The sequence below is a fragment of the Fukomys damarensis genome, unplaced genomic scaffold (genome assembly GCF_012274545.1).
Source record: "Fukomys damarensis isolate Sample0158 unplaced genomic scaffold, DMR_v1.0_HiC HiC_scaffold_38, whole genome shotgun sequence".
NCBI lineage: Eukaryota > Metazoa > Chordata > Mammalia > Rodentia > Bathyergidae > Fukomys > Fukomys damarensis.
This window is the reverse complement of record NW_022900950.1, coordinates 50,672,607-50,689,105: the sequence shown is the minus strand read 5'-3', so window position 1 is coordinate 50,689,105 and position 16,499 is coordinate 50,672,607. Positions and strand designations below refer to the sequence as shown.

Here is a 16,499-nt window from a genome sequence, read left to right as displayed (position 1 = left end):
GTTTTAAAAACTTTTTAAAAAAACTTCCCTGCTCTTTTCTTATTGGATCCTGTGCAGGACACACTGATTCAGTGTACTGAAATTGCACTTCTTTGTTTTTCAAATGAATGCCATTTCCTTTGACTTCCATGTCCTCTTTTTAAAAGTTAACACTGTAAAGTCAGATCTAAAAATCAAGAAATGTTCACCTCTTGTGTATTAATGGGAGTGAAGTTGGAACTGAGAGAGAGGCAGAGAGAATGGAAGATTCAATTACCTTCTAGCTGGGTGGTAATCACAGCCCCCAACTTTGATACTTAATAGATGCTTTTCCCACTGGCCCCCTTGCAGAGTGCGCACAGCGTCTATCTTGTCTACCTCTCCGTTAATAAGGAACTGGTTCAGTGATTTCTTTCTCTAACCCCATAGGCAAGGCTTATGTGGAGCTTAGCTCTGAGCTGCAGGAGAGGAAGATCTGATAATTCCCATTCCCCAGGGAAGGCCCTGAATGGAGTCCCCTGCTCAGATAGCCAGGGGAGATTTTCAGGATGAATGAGTGCCTCCCCAGAGATTTGCTGGGTAACCCCTTGTCAGGGCTGGGGGCAGAGATTTAAATATGAATTACCATCCCAACCAGGCAGGGATTTGCGGGATGAGTCCCTTCTGCTTAGGGGGAGATTTGCAGTCACAGTCACTTCATCGGCACCAGGCTTCTGGGGCTGCGGGAACTGTCACTGTGTGATACAGGGCACACTGCTCCCCATTGGGCTGGTTCATCTGCCATAGCTCTCATTCTTGATCTGCCTGGACAGATCCCTTCTCTTGCTCCTCTATCTGCATTACCTTCCAAGTGACAGAAGAGAGTTCCTTTCAACATGGGTATCATAGAACTCCTGCCTAATATTCCTCTGTGTCCTTTTGGACTCTTAATTTTCCTGTTTCTCCAATGGAATGCAACCATGGCCCTCTCCACTCACCTGTTTCCTCCCTCCCTAGCTCTTACAAAGGCACTAGCTGTCTTCCATGGGTGTCTTTACCTGCTTCTTTGTTTTCTGTCTGTATCAGACCTATCTGTAGATTTGAAAGCCTATTGTTCAGCCAAATACCTCACCAGAATCCCACAAGGGACAGAGTTAAAACTCAGAATCCTGGGCTCCATTTCTGATTCAGAATATCTAGTTCTGGGGCTCAGAGATCGAGTTCTCTATTCTTCGGCACACTGCAGTTTGGGGACTCAAAGCCCAGAACCCAGGTTGCCCTCAGGTTGGGCCTTGCTTTCCCTGCTGTGCTTTGGGAGGGTATATCATTCCTCTTCAGCTGGAGGAGTTTCTCCCTCTATAGCACTAAGCAAACTTAGTGCAATTCTTTGAGGCTATTTTGAGGGAAAGGGCAAATAACTGAGCCGCACCGGGGTGCAGAGTGATTCTTAAGCTGTTGGGTTGAAAAGTGCCACGGCTCGTGAATATTCATGCTGGCTGTGTGGTCAGTTTTGATCACTCAGATCCATTCAAGGCACTTTCTCCAAGCCTTTGTAAGAGCAGGAAACAGGTTCTGGGAACAAAGAGGCAGGGAAGAAGATTGAGGTTAAAATGAATTGACAGGCAATAGGATTAGAACTCTTGCTCAATTCTCATCTTGTGAGTAACTAACAGTGGCCTGAAATTAAAGAATTAAACCGTGAAGGCTTCTTTGACAACTGATCTGATAGACCCAGAAGTAAATTTCAGGGACACTGTTGTCAGGGCAGAGGCAGGGGACAGCTAAGATAAGGGGCTTTGGGAGGTATGGGAGGGTGAAGCCTGCCTGTCTTTACAATGCAGAGAGAGAAGCTTTGGTCCCTCTTTTCAGGGAAGCACCAGATGCTGAAATGTACTGGGGCAAGTTAGTTTCCAGGGCTTCTATTCATCTTTGGTAGCCCTTTCTTCCTTTTATCCAATTATGACTTTAAAATGGAGGCAGAATTGAAATGGGGAGGAAGATAATGGAATCTAAGTCAAAAGTGGCAGCTGGTGAATTTCTGATAATTGCACTTCCCCTGTAATATGTAACTGCTATTCCCTCATGTTGCACAGTAGCCTGTGGGGGAGAAAACCACCACCACAACAACAAAAAACAACTCCAAAGGGTTCAAGGAAACAATGTCAAATATGATTTAATGACATTTTCTATGGGACACAGGGTAGAGCTAAAGTAGCATTCTAAGTTTACTGCTACTTCTTGTCTCTAACATCATAAGAAAGCCTAGAAAATTGTATATGCATGATCCAAAGGTAAGTGAAATGTCTCTTGATTTCCTTTCTTTTTCTTGTCTCCATACCTAAAGCGAGATTGAAAAAGGAAAGGGAATGTTTATAGGACTGTATGATCAAGGTGAAATATTTGCATACAGTTTGGAAAAGACAAATTCTAACTCATGTGGGTAATTTGTGTGGTGATTGGATATTGGAGAAATCGGTGCTTATCTACAATAGATGTTCTGGGTCTCATTTCAGGGAAGCTTTTCTCCAGCTGGCCATTTCCTAGATCCACATAACAGGGAACTCACAACTCTTGAAGAAGACTTTCAGAACCGATAATTTAAAACCTGATAATCTGAGTAGGAGACTGCACTTGTGATGCTCTTTGGAGCGGAACTGTGAACAAAGCCTAACTCTGATGTCCCGTGTATGTCTCCCTCCCCTTCGACTAGAACTGAATCCAAGAGGGAGCCTCAGCAAGTCTTCCTTATACTATCCCTTGTATGGAAGCCACTGGGTTAGAGTCACTGGTTCATGGTTCACCATGGAGCATCTGTCCACTTCTCAGTACAGCCTGCAGTGTCCTGAGACTTTGCCTTAGTGGAAGCCACACCTTGCAGGGTCTATGTTGTGTAGCAATGCAGTGAAATAATTATATTAGTTAAGGTTCACTAAAGGAATAGATTTAATATATGTATGATTGTACAAAGGATTTACAGGTAGGCTTATAGGATGAGAAGTAGCAGAGTCTCAAAGGCTGTCTGCCAGGTCAGACCTGGAAGAATACAAACTGGCCATCATCATATTCAGGTATGGAGGACCCAGTTGAAGGTCAAAGGCCTGGAGCTCATTGCTATCTGGTGCAAGACTGTGTCAGAGAGCCGGAGAGGCTACACTGGAACCCTGAAGAAACTGCAGATAAATGCACCAACTCCATGGCCAAGACCGAAGCTTCTCAAAGAAAAAGGGCAGTCATCTTTATTCTTTTCCTTTTTTTCTGTCCAGCCTACAAACCTGTGCCACTTCTGGGGTGAGTTCTCCCTCCTTAGTTTGTCCAGAGACACACTCAGAACTTTACTAATTGGCCAGGTAGTTCTTTCTCAAGTCAAGCTGGCATTTCGCAATTAACAATCTCAGAACCAAAGACAGGAAAGGAAGGTGCTGGTCTCTGCTGTTCATGTGACATCCCTTGACTCATGATTTTTTCTCCATCAGCTTCATATTATATCAAGGTCTTACTTTTGTGCTAGCACATTTTATGTGGTGTTTAAAACTACCACTTTCTGTGTGTAAGATATTGGATGCTTACAATCTCTAATTTCAAAATAAAACATTTCTGTAGTTTAAATTTTGGCCTGCGTGTAAGGAAGAAGTAGGGAGGGGGACCTAGGAGACCAAGTGACAGAAGATTCCAGTTTTGCAGAGCTTTGTTTTGCTTTTGGGGTTGGGGTTGGCCGTAGGCTGGCTTTGTGAGCCGTTATTGTCCATGAAAGCATCAAATAGAACTGTGCACACTAAAAACAGTAGAGAAGGGTCCAGGTAGGGTAGGGGTGCTTTTTGACAGAGAATGCTCTTGAAGCTGGTTAGAAGCCTCAGAATCCCTTTTTGGGTTGGTTTGTGTTTTTCCACTAATTTGCTCTTTGACCATCATCTGTGACCCTGTCAGTATGTCCCCAAGATCTTGCTCCTCTTTCCCAAATCCCCTCTTCCCATCCTGCAGTGTCTAGGCAGTGCTACGCTGACAAATATCTACCAACTGGCTTTCTGTGTGTGTGTGTGTGTGTGTGTGTGTGTGTGTGTATGTTGGGGGTGTGACTTGCAGCATTTGCTAATGGGCAGCATTTACATGAGGAGCATTTTCCATGGTGCAAATTCTCTCCACAATGACTAATTTTAAACCATCACTATAAAGTCACTAAATGTGGAGTAGGAAAATGAGCTGTAGAGCACTATTGCATTTAGCATTCATCTTACAGATCTGTTAGATGCAAATAACATCAGTATCACAGAAAATAAAGAGTGGTTAAATAATTAGGAAGTGATAAGTTTTGAGTATTTACTACCTTTGCATTAAATATAATTTATTCAATTGTAAATTTATATAATTAAAATTTTAACAATGGCTGTACTTAATCAGCTTGCAAAATTCCTAAAAATTTAACAACCACAATACAACCAGCTTTAGTATACTGCCAGGTTTGGGACTGGAATAAAAAGGAAAAAAGAGAAATGAAAGGGTGCATCTAATAATAAAACAGTAAAAAGCTTTATGTCATTCAGACTTTATGTCTGAGTTCTTCAGAGCCTCAGGTCCATAAATTCATAGGAAAGAGATGGTTGCTATTGGTCAAAACCCTAGAATTTGGAGCTAGTTCTTCATTTGCTAATGGAGTGACTTGAACCAAGTTACCTAACCCCTCTTGGATGGTTTCTCACCTATAACATGGGTACAATAAATAGTACCAGCTGTATAACTTTCTGATGGGGATGACACATGATAACATATTCAAAGCTATTAGTTCACTGGGTCATATGATAAACTCTCGATTAATGGCAGCCATGAGCATTATCATGAGTATTATTCCTGATCCATTTCTAAATGTCTGCACTAACCACAGGTAGGGGATGGGGTCTGTCCCAGGTACAAATTTATGTGGGTTCAGATTGTTAAAGACAATCTTCATTGTACAATCGGACCTCCATTTACTATTGACCATTCATGTTCACTTTCAAGGGGAAGGCAGGACCCTTTGATTCAGCCCCTGTAAAAACTGTTCTTACGAGGCTGAAGTTCAAATATGGGAAACTCATTTCTCACTGGTTAGTGCTGCTGTCTCTCTAAGCCTTCTTTTAAAATGGAAATATTCCTTACAGGTTATCATTAAGTGCAGCACCTTGGGTGAACAGTGAATGAGGCTTATCAGATCCCAGGGATTGTGAGGGGTTCTGAGGACTCTAAGCATGAGAAGCCTAGAAGTGGATGAAGAGAGAGAAAAGGCATGTAGACTGAGGCCTCCATGTGCTTGTCCTTCATCTCTCCCTGGGCCCTGCCTGCTCCCGGTTGACCAGGTGCCTCTAAACATAAATCTACCTGTCTTTTCCTCCCTGTTTCCCAACCATTGCAAAGTGAACATCCAGTTGATTCTCAGGTCCACTGTTCACTGATGAGGTGTGTGGACTGTGAATATTTTATAAATATTTTGATCAGTCTTCCTATTTTGAGAAGACCAAGTTTGCAGTTGGTTGATTGAGTTCTACTTGTGGTCCAACCTTTTGATGTGTGACCTCACGAAGGTCATACTGTGTCTGCAAACCTTTTTTTTTAGTGTATTGAGGACACTGGTGAGGATTAATCTGAGGCTCAAATGACAGAGCCCTTTAGGAATCACAAAGCTCACACACACACTCTTTTGTTACCATTTTCTATTCCTGATTCATTGTTGTTAGTTTAATTTTTCTTCTTTAATCCCTCACATGTAGAGGTGGAGAGAAAGATTTCCTTGGGAGCACCACCACAGGTAGGAGAAAACATACTTTCTCATCCTATTCCACAGGTGTCTAGGAAGAACACAGAAGGTCCTATCTGGGATCACTTATTCAGAATATGATCTTGTGTACAGTAACAAACTAGTTTTTCCCAGGTTGGCTCTGGCCACTTGGCACAAGAAGGCAAAGGCAATGTCTTACAGGAGCCCTGAGGCCCTGAGAATGTTAAATGTTAATCACATTCTTTTTGCGGTTTTATTTATCTGGTTCACTGTGATACTATATAAATGTTCTCAGAAAGATTGAGTACCAGAAGACAGTGGAGGAACTGTGGCTCTAGAGGTACCAGGCTTATAGCTGAGTGTGTCTTGGGTTGCAGGAAAAAACCTGTGGGTTAAACAAGGAGCCAAGTAGAAAGCCTTTCCAAGAACCAGCCAATCAGCCCCAGGTGGCTCCTGGGTCACCGCTAAGGTGGCAGGTAGGTGGCTGGTACCCTGTAGTAGCGTAGCATGTCTGATAACTCTGAGAGCAAGCAGATTACAACCTTTGTCTTGAGACTGCAGAGCCTTTGTTCTCCTCCCACAGGGGTCTGACAGAATAAGGCCTCAGTCCCAAAGTTCCAGTACTTACTGGGTGAATCAAAGAGAACGTGTTGTCAAAACTTCTGTTCAGTGGGATCTCCCTTCTGGTGCTTTGGTGTGAGTTTGTAGGAGAAGTGGCTGCAGCATTAGCCAGTTGTTGGGGGAAGAGTGTTGTGTTTCAGGAAAAAATTATTTAAAGTAGAGAAAAGATTGCTGACAGCCAGGAAAATCTGCTGGAAACTAAGCACTCACTTGGAGGTCTTCTGTGAGCCAGCCAGTGAGGCTGAGGTGAGAGAATAGGGTGGAAAAAGGACTACTTGACCCAGGAGGTCGGTGTCGCACATGGGTATTATGCGTATGTGATGAATGGGCCACAGAGCATCTAGAAAGAAAAGAAATGAAAGGGAGGTCCCTGAGTGTGAATGCTGGGGCCAGCCCTCCCTGTCCAGGGTCCTGAGTGTGATCCCATGTGTTCTTGGTGTTCAATGCCTAGTTGTGGTCTAAGAAGTATCAAGAATGAAGCAAATCCTTTGCCTGGTATAACAGGGCATGATTCTACAGAGAGGACAGATGGATTTTATAGCTCTATAATGAAACTCTGAGGAGGGAATGACCCCTAGGTGAGGTCAAATTTATTTGTTTTTTCCTGCTGCTTTTGTTCCCCTACCTCTTGCCCATCCTTTTCCATCACTTGCTCAGAGAGAACAAAGGGATTTTCAAAAAGCACCAGGAACTTGAGGACTTTGATTCCAGAAGAAAATGGGGTGCACTGGGCTGGAAATAAGGCCACCAGAGCCTGATAAAAGAGGGTTCAGCGCCTGACCACTGACTGCCAAGCCCTGATGGCTGTTGTCCACTGTCCATGAAGTAGATACTGTCCTTGTGTTCCTGGAGATTGGCTTTAACCCTGAGGCCCCTCAGTAGGTATCAGGTGTGCCTGGCTGGCTGAAACATGGTCTGTCGTGGAGCTAGCCAACTGTTCTCTCCCAAATTACTGCCTTCACACAGGGCTGATTTCTCTCTCTCTCTCTCTCTCTCTCTCTCTCTCTCTCTCTCTCTCTCTCTTTCTCTGAAATTGATGAGAAAGAGAAGAAAGAAACTGGCTGGTAACTCACCTTTCAACCCCCGAGTCTTCTTATGGTCATGGTGGCTTTTGTTCATTGGGAAGGACTGGAGAGAGGAATCAGGGTGTGTAGGAAATAACTATTCTCATAAATCTTAGAAACATCCTACCAGACTATACCAACAAAACAGGACAGACATCACAGCAAGATCTTGAATCACAGGATGTTTACATAATATAATGACCATGGCAGACAAATACTAAATACACCAAAGTACCTGAGACAAAAAATATATCTATATGAAGGGAGAAAGGAGAAGAATAAAAAGGAGCCTGGGGTCCTGACATCCAGAGGCCAAAGGCACTCTGTCAGAGTCTCTTGGTGGCTGTATGAATGTCCAGTGGCTCCTGCCCTCATATCTCAGCTTCTGTGGAGTGGACCTCTGTTGCAGTGATGGCAATTCCTATGGCTAGGCTGCCATTGTCAGAGAAGAGCTGGGCCAGTGAGGTGTTGAGGACGAGGCAGTCCCCGTCAGTGATGACGGAGTCCACGCACTCGAGGACAGATCTTGGGGTGGCCTCCCATTTGAGACGACGATGGTTTCTGTTGAGCTCCAGACGATAGGTGAAGCAGCCAGCCTGGGTGGGGGTCCCGATCAGCATCATGGTGGCAAAGAACTGGGGGTGCCCTTCATGCCTCTCCTGCTTCCTAAGCACCAGCAGAAAGTGGTGGCCGAGGCAGGAGTGCACGATGATCCAGTCGGCTGGCGCGGGCAAGTGCATGTCGGTGGCCAGGAAGACGATCTCTGCTCCCTGGAGAATGTCGACCCGGTGGATCTGCCGCAGGTGGGGCACTACCACCTCCAAGTGGCCTTCCCACTGGCAGGAGAACAAGGGGCACATGCAGGGCGTCACCTGCGTGGCATGCAGCCCTGCCTCCTGGTGGTGGAGGAGGAGGGGGCGGGTGTGGTGGCGCAGGTGGCAGTGGTGGTGGTGGTGGCAGTGGTGGTGGGGGAGATGGTGAGGGTGGAAGCCGCCTTGCTCTGCAGTGCTCTGAGTGATGGCCCGTCTACTGGACACATACTAGAAGAAAAGAGAAAAATGTTAGTGCGGAATGAAGCCTATCCCTCTACCTGCCTGCAACTTCTCTGATATCTCAAGTGTTAAAAGCAGGCAGGCTGTCCAGGGAAGAGATTTTTTTTTTTTTTAAAGAGAGGAACATTGTGGGTGCCTGGGGAGGTGGAGGCCTGAGATTCTGAAAACTCAGTTGAAGAAAATGCAATATCGATGTCTTTCTGATTCTTTAACAAGCTACCCAAGCAAACAGGCAATTTTCTCCCTCAAATAACATGCACCGCTGTGATCATCAATCATAAAGAACCAAAAAAATCCTTGAGTTTGCTTTTTTAACATTGTTAATATTTTTGTACAGATAGGGGTGGTCAATGGATTTTTAAAATTCTATCATTTTTTTTTAGAACAAAATTTCCATAATACTGGTTTGTCCTCCCAGTGTTACAGGAATCATGTTTCGGGCTCCCTTTTCCCCTGTCCTCAGGTGACCAGTGAGATAGATGCCATTGTGTGCATATGGAGCGTGGTGGTAGGGAGCGAACCCCATCTGGGACTCCTGAGACCACACATGTTCTTGTCATGTTCCCAGTGCTCTGCTCGAGAGCAGCTTCCCAAGTTTTGCCCCAATTCAGTCTCTGTGATAACGATCACCTGATCTTCTGTTCCTCATGGTAGTATGTCCACAAATGCCCTCAACAGCACAAGGATCTGGGACAGCACCTTCTGATGAGGTGTCGTGAACCTTTACTGAGTTCCAGCTGTGACCAGGGCCTGAAGGTATTGTGACACAGCTGTGAGCAAGATAGACACTGAGTCTCTTTGTGAGGCCGGTATAGGCATTAATACACTTTAAATCAATTACAGTTTGACAAGGGTCCTCCTTATGCCATGAGAACTAAGATTCATATTTTTTAGGCGAAGAGACAGGCTTCAGTAGTAATATGCTCAAGGTTAAAAAGCTGGCAAGGACTAGACTAGATTCATTTTCGTATCTCCTGATTCTTATTAGGTGATTTCTTTTTGGTGCTGGGCTTTGTTCTTGCGAGGCAGGAAGCAGCACCACTGAGCTAAATCCTGGGCCCTCCTGACTCTTGATATAGGGACACCTACATCCCCCACTCTCAGTCACTGCCTACCTTCAGCTCCCTCCCTCCCCACTCCTGAGAATTTCTTGCCTTTCATTAGCCTGCAGGATGTGGCAGCTCTGCAGTGCACTCTAGGAACGAGGGCCTCATCTGGCAGCAGTTTCCTAGGCTACCCTTCGGTAGAGAGTGTGCTTTCTGCCCTAGATCTCCAAATCCCTCACCTTGCTTCTGTTCATTCCTAAAGTACGGAGTATGAAGTAAAGATCTATCTTTCACACCACTGTGGCTACCAGAGTTTTTCTCGCTCTCTAGGCTCATGTGGCTAACTGGGAAGACCTGGCTGGCTTCTTTTTAGAAACTCTTCCCTCTTTAGAGCTTACACAAACATACACATACACTCACACATATGCACACTCACATAGTCATGCATGTCCACACATGCAAACACACAAACACATGAGTGCACATATATACATCATGCACACAGACACCACAGCTTCATGATACACTTGTCTGTAAGCATGTGGACATGCACACAGTGCACTGAGAAGACCACCTGGCAGTGGAGGCAGCCTAGATGCAGGTGGGCCTCAGATAAGCTCTATTCTTGAGTTGTTAGCCCCATCTGCCAGTATGTGTTCTCCCCTCAGGAGTGTGAGCACCAGGGGCTCACAGAGTAGAAAGCTGACTGCCTTCAGATGACAGCTACTGGGCATTCTGTTGTCACCTCTCCTATACTGGCCAACAAGCCTCAGTGCCTCAAGGGTGACAGTGTGTCTTCAGCTATGATGCAACACGCTGGGTCCTAAAACCTGCTACTGATGACTGTGACTTCCCATTTGTGTTGCGGGAACTAACTGTAGGTAGCATCTACTAAGTGCCGGGTACCACTTAAAGTAGGTCTATTTTTATAATTATTTCATACCTTTTTACAGTAAAGATCAATTTATTATTTTTTAAAAAAATAAATCTTGCATAGCCTCTACTTGCCTGCTGGTGACCTGTACCATTAGTTCATTGGGCAAGGAAGGGTGTTTCTCCCACCTCCTGAGGTGAAGAAGCCCAGGGCTCACACACTCTATCAGCCAGGATCAAGAGCCCTGCATTTTCCTTCCCACGGTCTACAATTTGCCTCTTCTGCTGTGCTCCAGAGCGCCTAGTCTTGAGCTGTCGTGGAAAACTCCAAATGCTGACTCCTTCCACTCTCTGCCCTCGCATTGTGTTTATAATGACCATGAGAGGAACATATTGCTTTTGTCTTATAGATAAATCAAACAGCTCACAAAGGGGTGAGGCTGGGAATGGAGCTCAGATCATTTAATGGTGTCAGAGTTGGTGAATTGGGAACATCACAGGCGGAATGTCAAGGGACTCCTGCTTGTTTCCCTCTTTACTTATCTAACAGCCTTGATTTAGGCAGTTTTCTTATTGGCAAAACATTTACCTCGAAGGGTTGTTAGTAGATCATATAAAATAAAGCCTGTAAAATGGAATTAAAAACTAACTCAAGTGATACACTAAGGTGCCTTTCCATTTTGGTGTGGTTTTGCATGAAGATTTTGGTGACTTTTTTTTCCCATTAAGTTTATTGGTACATTTATCTTTGGGATCTTGTACCTTTACATGATATATCTTGGTTCTTGTTTTTTCCCCTTACCCCTGCCCTCCCTTCACCCCCTTCACCCTTCCCTATTTACAAAGACTTTGTTTCCATTTTTTCTTTTGCCTTATTTCCTTTCCCCTTCCCTTCTCACTTCCCCTTTAGCCATGTTTTTTTCCTGTTTTACCCTCTCAATTATACCATTTGAACCTTATTTACACTTTTAGTTTTTCACACCAGATGAGCTATTCGGTATTTACTCAAGTGTGTCCTATTTATTTCACTTAAGAGTATGGCCTCAATGTGCATCCATTTAGCTATAAAGATTTTGGTGACTTTTAATCTTGGAGGATGCCTGCCTCTCTCCATACTGTCAAGTGACATTTACACGGGGGAAGTATCCTGGCTCAAAACACTGTAAAATCCTGGAAAACCCAACCTTGCATAGAGTGGAGCCTGGAGCCTCCTGACTCCAAGCTGACCCCTGATGACAAAGCATCCTGAAATCTCACCTCAGAAGTGGCCCCTGGGTTAGTTTTCCTCTCCATGACCTTCCTCAATCCCTTTCCCATCTTCTCTGTTCAGATCTGTGCAACTAATGTCAGAGTTGGGACATCACAGCAGGGAGGAAGTGGGGAGGAAATACTTTGGTGGTCCTTCTCCCTCCCTCCAGGCTCCTGCCAGTGTCTTTCGTGGGAAACCCACCCAAGAAGCCTGTCAGCAAAAGGACCCAGGGCTTGCACTCAGGAAGGATTGGCTCCCTTTGGAAATGGCACAGGAGAGGCAGACAGGTGAAGGGAGATGGCCACCTGCATGCAGATTTCCTAGTTCCTCCTGTGTGATGCTGCTGGTCCAAATAGGCTGGGCCTACTAGGCTGAGCTCTGATGGGGCTTAAAGTGAGAGAAGGAAGAGAGATATGCCCACAACGCAAACCATTTATTCAACAGTGCAAGGGGTTGAGAATAAAGAGGATCCTCATTCCTATGTCATGAGGTCCCTAGTATTGTGTATTTTATAATACAATGCAAAATGAGTACAGTAGGACCTTCACATCTATAGGTTCCACATCCATGATTTTAACCAAACACAGATTAAAAACATTTTTAAAAAATTGAGTCTATACTGAACGTGTATGGAATTATTTTCTTATCATTCTACCTGAAACAATATAGTCTAATAAGAAATCATACAACTTTCATTCCATATAGGTTATCATAAATAATCTAGAGATGATTTAAAGTATTTAGGAAGACATGTATGGGTTCTACACACACTTTAGGTCATTTTACATGTGAGACTTGAATATCTGAGGATTTTAGTGTCCATAGAGGGCCATGAAACCCCCAGACTCCCACACTGAGGGAGGACTATGAGCACAAGGGCCTTGACAGTACAAAATCGAGGGGCAGCTATTGTAGCCAGTGTGAGGTGACACTGGCACATGGTGGAGCATGAAGAGCGACCTCTCTAACAAAACTGGCGAAGGACTTGCCAACAGGGAGGACAGCAGTCTAAGGGTATGAAATCACATAGCATTTTTAAGAAGTGACAAGAAGTTTCCAAAGGAGTGGTAGAGAGGAGGAATCTGATGGAGATGGAGAGCAATTGGGCCACATTGCCTAAGTCTCTTAAGCTAAGTGGAGGATAAGATGCCTCAGTATACAGTGGAAACCAGCAGGAAGGCTCAAGACACACAGCTGTGCCCTTGTGGGCAGCACTATGCCCCCAAGCCACTAGCAAAGCCTACCCAAAGTAGGCATTCTGAAAAATGCCATCCAGCTCTGCAGTCAGAGGACCCACGAAATGGACATTTCACCTGTAATCTCTTGTTTCTTCCTTTTGGCTTTATCTTCTACTATATATATATATTTTTAAAAACTGCTACTGAGTTACAAAGGGCCAGGGGTATACTCCAAAGAGACCAAAGTAAATGACTTTGCAAATAGAGTGGGACATTATGAACTCAGCATGACCTGTGCCCTTGCTGTTCTGTGGAAGAAAACACCAAGAATAAATAGAGCCTTAATTTTTCATTGTTTCCTGCTCCATCTTCTGATGCAAAATATGTTTCATTTAAATGATCCTTGGATGAGGGAGGTCACAGGGCTGCTGGCAGGGAGAAGGATTCTTTTAATTGGCAAAATGCTAATCATTTTTGGAAAATGAATTCCAATCTTCCCATCTAATACTGTGAATGTGTGAGTAATTACTTTCCTTCACTAAACTGTTAATGCAACATTAGTGATTACACTAATTAAAACTAATGAACTCTTACAGACTGATAAACCCCTCAGTCAGTCAGCAGATGCCTTCTTTCTATTGGCTGTATTTAACTTCCCATTTGGAAGAAAGATTTTGAATTAACCTTTAGAATAATGTGCAAAATTGGGTTTAGAAATGTTAGGCTTTATAGACTAGGTATAATTTTTTCTCCAAGCATTAGTGAGGCCATTTTCACTGAGGGTATAATTGAATTTAAAAACACATTTCTTAATTTGATCAGCCACACTCCCTTGGTTGGTAACTGCTCCCTCTGAATCCTGCCTACCAAAGGTGAAACCTATCCTGGGAATGTCACAGGACCTTTTCTGCAGCTCTGTTCCCCATGGTCAACGAGATCACTTAGATTGTCTTTCTTATCTATTCGCATCCAGGATCATTGCCCTGCTAATGCATTTCAGTCGGGAAGAGGACTTTGCACCTGATTTTAAATGACAGGCTATTGTTTTGAGTTTGCCCATGCTCTTATTTGTATTAATTAGCGAAGGTATTTAGTCCTGGGTAAAGGGGAAAAGGAAAGAAATGATATCGGTGCATTTCAGACAAAGGGAGGGAGATCAGGGTGTATGCGTGTGTTGTGATAGGGGTAACATTTTCCAGCCAGGCATTAGAGTATTGGAACAAAGATAAGGCCTGAACCAAGTTCAACACCAGGTCTGCTCAGAATGGAAAATAATTGCAACTGTTCCAGGTTCCAACTTCCATAGTGTTTAAAGATCCTGTTTCTGGGAAGGCTAAATGTTTCTCATTCAGTTTTCCTGGGGTGCCATGGCTCTTTATGTCTTTTTCTCAAACCTAGTGTGACTGTTGCACAGGCAAACAAACAAACAACAAACAAATAAAAAACTAGGAGGACAGTGGATTATTTCAAAACAGTTGAGAAATAGGGAATGTAACAATGAGACTTTACTTCCTGGGATATCTTAATACATCTCATGCTCCCTTTCCCCCAGAACCAGATTCGGTTCTTAATTACATTTGGTTTATAAGTGGAGCACATCTTCATTTGGACAGCATGATGTGTGCAATTTTCTTTAAAATATTTTAATGTGAAGAATGTGACATACGTGTATATATTTTAAAACTATACTCTAGAAGTTACCAGTTCCTGGATCAGGAACTCACATTTCAAGATCACCTAACATTTTCTTCAAAAAGACAACGACAATTGCCTCATTTCATAGCCATAATTCTGAATCATACCAGATGCTTTTAATTAACACTTCCATATAGGTCTTCTTTTGGTGAAACTAGTGGTTTGTCAATCAGCATAATGGATTCTAAGAATGGTTTCTCACTGATGAACGAGGATTGGTTAAAATAGGGAGATTCCTCACTTTACAAATGGATCCTGAAAGAAGCTAGTTCCCTACATATTTTATGCCCTGTCTCTGGGTCAGGGCTTCTGATGGTCTGATGCGATCTCTTAAGTGTAGGGAAAATCTCACCTCTGAAATATCACTGCTTCCAAGGTTTATTTTCTAGTGAACAAAATTTTGTAAATTGAATGTGGTGACATTAGTGAGTACCCACAGGAACCTTGAGTCTTTAGCTATCTATGCCATCAGCTCATTAGATAAGACTGGAATGGGGTATTGCTTTGAAAAGAGGAGTACAGCAACTTTGGAGGATAAATCTATTTAAAACCAAGGGTCACAGGTGAAAAACAATGAAAGAGATCCATATAGATGTCCACACAGGCACTGGTCTAGGGTCTCAGAAACCTCCTAAACTGGTCTTCTTATAAATGCAGTCCTTGGTTGTGTAAAGGGATGGGAAGAAAAATGTGGATGACATTGTGAAAAAACAAACAAACAAACAAAAAAGTCTCTGAGTCCCTAGGCTTAAAATACCATGGGTTTTCTTTAGTTTCTAGGTTCTAGCCCTTGGCTTATGAGGGTTATGGGATTTGCCCATGAATATTTTCCTGCTTGTTGAATGTATCAGACCATAGACTGATTGGTTCATGCTACTGCACGTGTGTGAGCCCAACACACAGCCAATGCTTCATACATATTTGTTGCCCAGATCAATGTGTTAGTAATAGCTTCTTCTATGAGCACACTGGTTCTGTTCTTTATATCATTTAGGTGTGTTGGCCATGGTCCTAACTGATGGTGTCTGCCTGAGATCATCAGCTGCTGTAAGATGGGGATATGGCTACCTCCCTGACCCATTAAGGAGTCATGCAGCAGTTACAATTTTTGGTATGATTCACTACATATCTCAACTTGCACAGAAAACCACTAGTTGATGGCCTCCTCTCCACAACTGGGCTGGAAGTGGTTGTACTTGATCTGCCCTGTGCCTGCTTTCATGATGGGCAAACCTAGCACCTTGCAGTGTTTGGAGTCTAATAGACTCTCAGTAAGTATAAGCTGCCTGAGTGAATGATGGAATTAATGAGTCAAACAAAGCCCCATTCTGGATGAGGTGCATTGGAGGCTCTGCCCTGTGCCTTTGCTGTTCAGCTGCTGGAGAAATACATAGTGTATAGACAAATGAGCCCACAGCTGTGAGCTCTTCAGGAGGGTGTCCTGGCAGCTCCACATCAGAACATGACAGGGATGGGATACAGAAGTTGCACTGGAGCTTGAATAAGAATTCCCTACAGCTTCTGAGCTATGCCCAGCTGCAAGCCTGGGAATATAATACAAGCTTCCAAAAAGAAACATCTCCTGCCAGTGAGGCATTTTCTTTGGTTTTACCTTTGACAGAGTTTACCGAAAGCCTGTGCATTCCCTTTTTTAATGGGAAATTGCTTCTTATAGTTTAATTGGGAAATACAGTCGCCGTATCAGCCCGGGAAATCCAGCCTTCTCCTGGATGGATCTAGACTCCTTTTTCTTCACCTAAGCAGGCCCTAACAAGCAGGATGTGCCTCATGTCCTTATTCATTTTCTATTTTCAGTCAGTGGAAGGTAACTCCAACCTCATCAAAGACTATTGCTCTTCTAGCTCTATCCTCCCCATGAGAAGAACAGCTAATGGGTTGTGTCCACTCAGAATCCCACAGTCTACCCTTCTGTACCACCTGGATAACTAGGATGCTGGAATTTCCTCTCAGTGGCTCCGAGTCAATTCCCTGCATCCCAAGCTACCTCAGGTATCCA

The 16,499-nt window shown here is 43.8% G+C and overlaps 1 protein-coding gene across 3 annotated transcripts in view; it reads right to left on the bottom strand.

The window, feature by feature from the left end:
- Nucleotides 1-2,240: 2,240 nt before the first annotated feature.
- Siah3 (siah E3 ubiquitin protein ligase family member 3) overlaps nt 2,241-16,499 on the bottom strand; it is a 74,244-nt gene continuing 59,985 nt past the window's right edge. Inside the window, exons 2-3 of one of the 3 annotated variants that reach the window (XR_004515725.1) lie at nt 7,399-8,429; nt 2,241-2,296 (exon numbers count right to left, since the gene is read on the bottom strand). Coding sequence is in view for 1 of the 3 variants with exons in the window: in XM_010637036.2 (XP_010635338.1) it covers nt 7,761-8,429 (669 nt within the window). In the remaining 2 variants the exon portion in view is untranslated. Of the gene's footprint in view, nt 2,297-4,438; nt 8,430-9,071; nt 9,163-16,499 lie in introns of those variants that run through there. The other 2 variants (XR_782781.1, XM_010637036.2) reach the window with 2 other exon arrangements.